The sequence below is a fragment of the Rhagoletis zephyria genome, unplaced genomic scaffold (genome assembly GCF_001687245.7).
Source record: "Rhagoletis zephyria isolate East Lansing unplaced genomic scaffold, Rhagoletis_zephyria_1.1 Rzeph_scaffold_27730, whole genome shotgun sequence".
NCBI classification, from domain to species: domain Eukaryota; kingdom Metazoa; phylum Arthropoda; class Insecta; order Diptera; family Tephritidae; genus Rhagoletis; species Rhagoletis zephyria.
This window is the reverse complement of record NW_016184787.1, coordinates 3,267-5,104: the sequence shown is the minus strand read 5'-3', so window position 1 is coordinate 5,104 and position 1,838 is coordinate 3,267. Positions and strand designations below refer to the sequence as shown.

The 1,838-nt window shown below is 33.8% G+C and overlaps 1 protein-coding gene across 1 annotated transcript; it reads right to left on the bottom strand.

The window, feature by feature from the left end:
- Nucleotides 1–7: 7 nt before the first annotated feature.
- LOC108382603 (adult cuticle protein 1-like) lies at nucleotides 8–1,455 on the bottom strand (the record flags this gene model as incomplete). The annotated part of the gene is made up of 2 exons (XM_017638974.1): nucleotides 1,374–1,455; nucleotides 8–343 (listed from the first exon to the last, which is right to left on the bottom strand). Coding segments are annotated over exons 1-2 (342 nt in total), but the record flags the coding sequence as incomplete, so codon positions are not given.
- Nucleotides 1,456–1,838: the final 383 nt, after the last annotated feature.

Genomic DNA, 1,838 nt, shown 5'->3' with positions numbered 1-1,838 from the left:
GACCGGGCAAGGGGGCAGTATGCACAGCACCGCGTGTTTTCGCCACGTAGATACCAGCACCATGTCCCAAGGCGAGCGGAGCAGCAATACCAGCACCATGTGGACCCTGACTGAGCGAAATGCCGGGATAGCCAGCCAACAGACCGGGAACACCCCATGCGCTAACTGCTGCTGGTGCGCCCCATGGGCCGAGTCCTCCAAGTCCGCCGTAGGCGCCATGCGCGAGTAGGGGGCCTGGGTGCAGTGATGAGGTGACATACGACACGGCTGGTGCGATATGGGCTGTCAACAGAGATGAGTGCACGCCAACGGCAAGAGCCAACATGACTACGGCGACGACGAACTGAAAAACAGGGAGATGGAGAGAAAATGCGTTGTAGTTAAAAAAAAAACATTTAATTAACTTGTTTTGCGTGGCGTTATTTTTAAAATTTAAAATTTTTTTCAAACTGAAAAATGGGAATGAAGAACTTTAAAGGTCCTGTTTGCTTTACTTGTGCTGGTAATATTTCTTAATTGACACCCACACAAATCTAAATGTTCCATGAAGATTAACATTAATAGAAAAAATTTATTTTAAAACTTGAATTTTTTTCATGTAATTTTCTTAAATTTAATTTTATTTTATTTAATATTTAGTGAGCATTTTATGTAAATTGTTAAATTTACAGTGTAGTTTTTTGATTTTAATGTGGGAGACTGTTTTTAATAGCTTTCAAATTTTTTTCGCAACTAAAATTTATTTGCACAGAAAATTTGGTTTTGGGTTCAGAATCTACTAAATTTTTAAATTTCAGAACATTTTCAAAAGCATAGTAAATTATATAACTGTTTAGTTCCATAAGCGCTATTAAATATTAACTTAAAATTCGATAAAATCATCATTTTGTATAAAAATAGTTTAGCTTTTACTGAAATTGCTCCAAAACACTTATTTTAATATGCTTGATCGGTTTTAATATCATTCGGAAGTGGGTAATAACCAGTAATAATTTATTGGAAATCTTTTAATTTTTTGTTTAAGAATTGGAAATTATTTTCTAAAACAAAAATATTAGAAGTTGCAAAAATTTCAATTGAATGTTTACTAAGAATTTAAAAACAAAAGTTTAAATACACATTTTGCACTTAAAAAAAGTAAGTAAATATTACTGATTTTTCTACTTGGAAAACGACCCTATTTCCAAATGCCATTCGTGCTTTATAGATCACTAAATTTCAATTTTAGTATTGTTTCAACTCAACATTTTTTAAGGAACCTTTTTTTGATAATTTTTTTATTCTTTAATTGCAAGTTTATATACTTCCTACATAGTTATTTATATTTTCACAAAAATCTAGCACTTTTCGAACACTCCAACTACCCGAATTACCTTCATGTTTGCTGGAGAAGGGTTTTATACAAGTAGAAGTAAGGAAAAAGACTTATTAGTTTACTGCTGTTGCACACTCAAGAAATGCTGACTTAATTCTGATTTCGAATACGAATTTGAGCTAACTTTTATACTAAAAAATTTGTTGAACTTCATATGCAGCGCCACAAAATAATTGCGCTAACCAAAAAAGATCAATACAAAATGTGCAAAAACAAAATACGTATATTAAAGAAGTAACAATAACAAAAACCATATAGCAGTAGTGCCAATGCAGAGCAGGAAGAATGCCGGGCGGCGGCCAAACTTCAAATTGTAACGAAACTTGTCTTGTAACAAACTCAAAACAACAACAGAAAAAAATGCTTCTAAAATGCTTACAAGCCGGTGCAACAATAACAACAACAGTCGCAATCGTAATAACAATATTATGAGTGGCGCTGCATAAGTGCAACAGAACTAGAG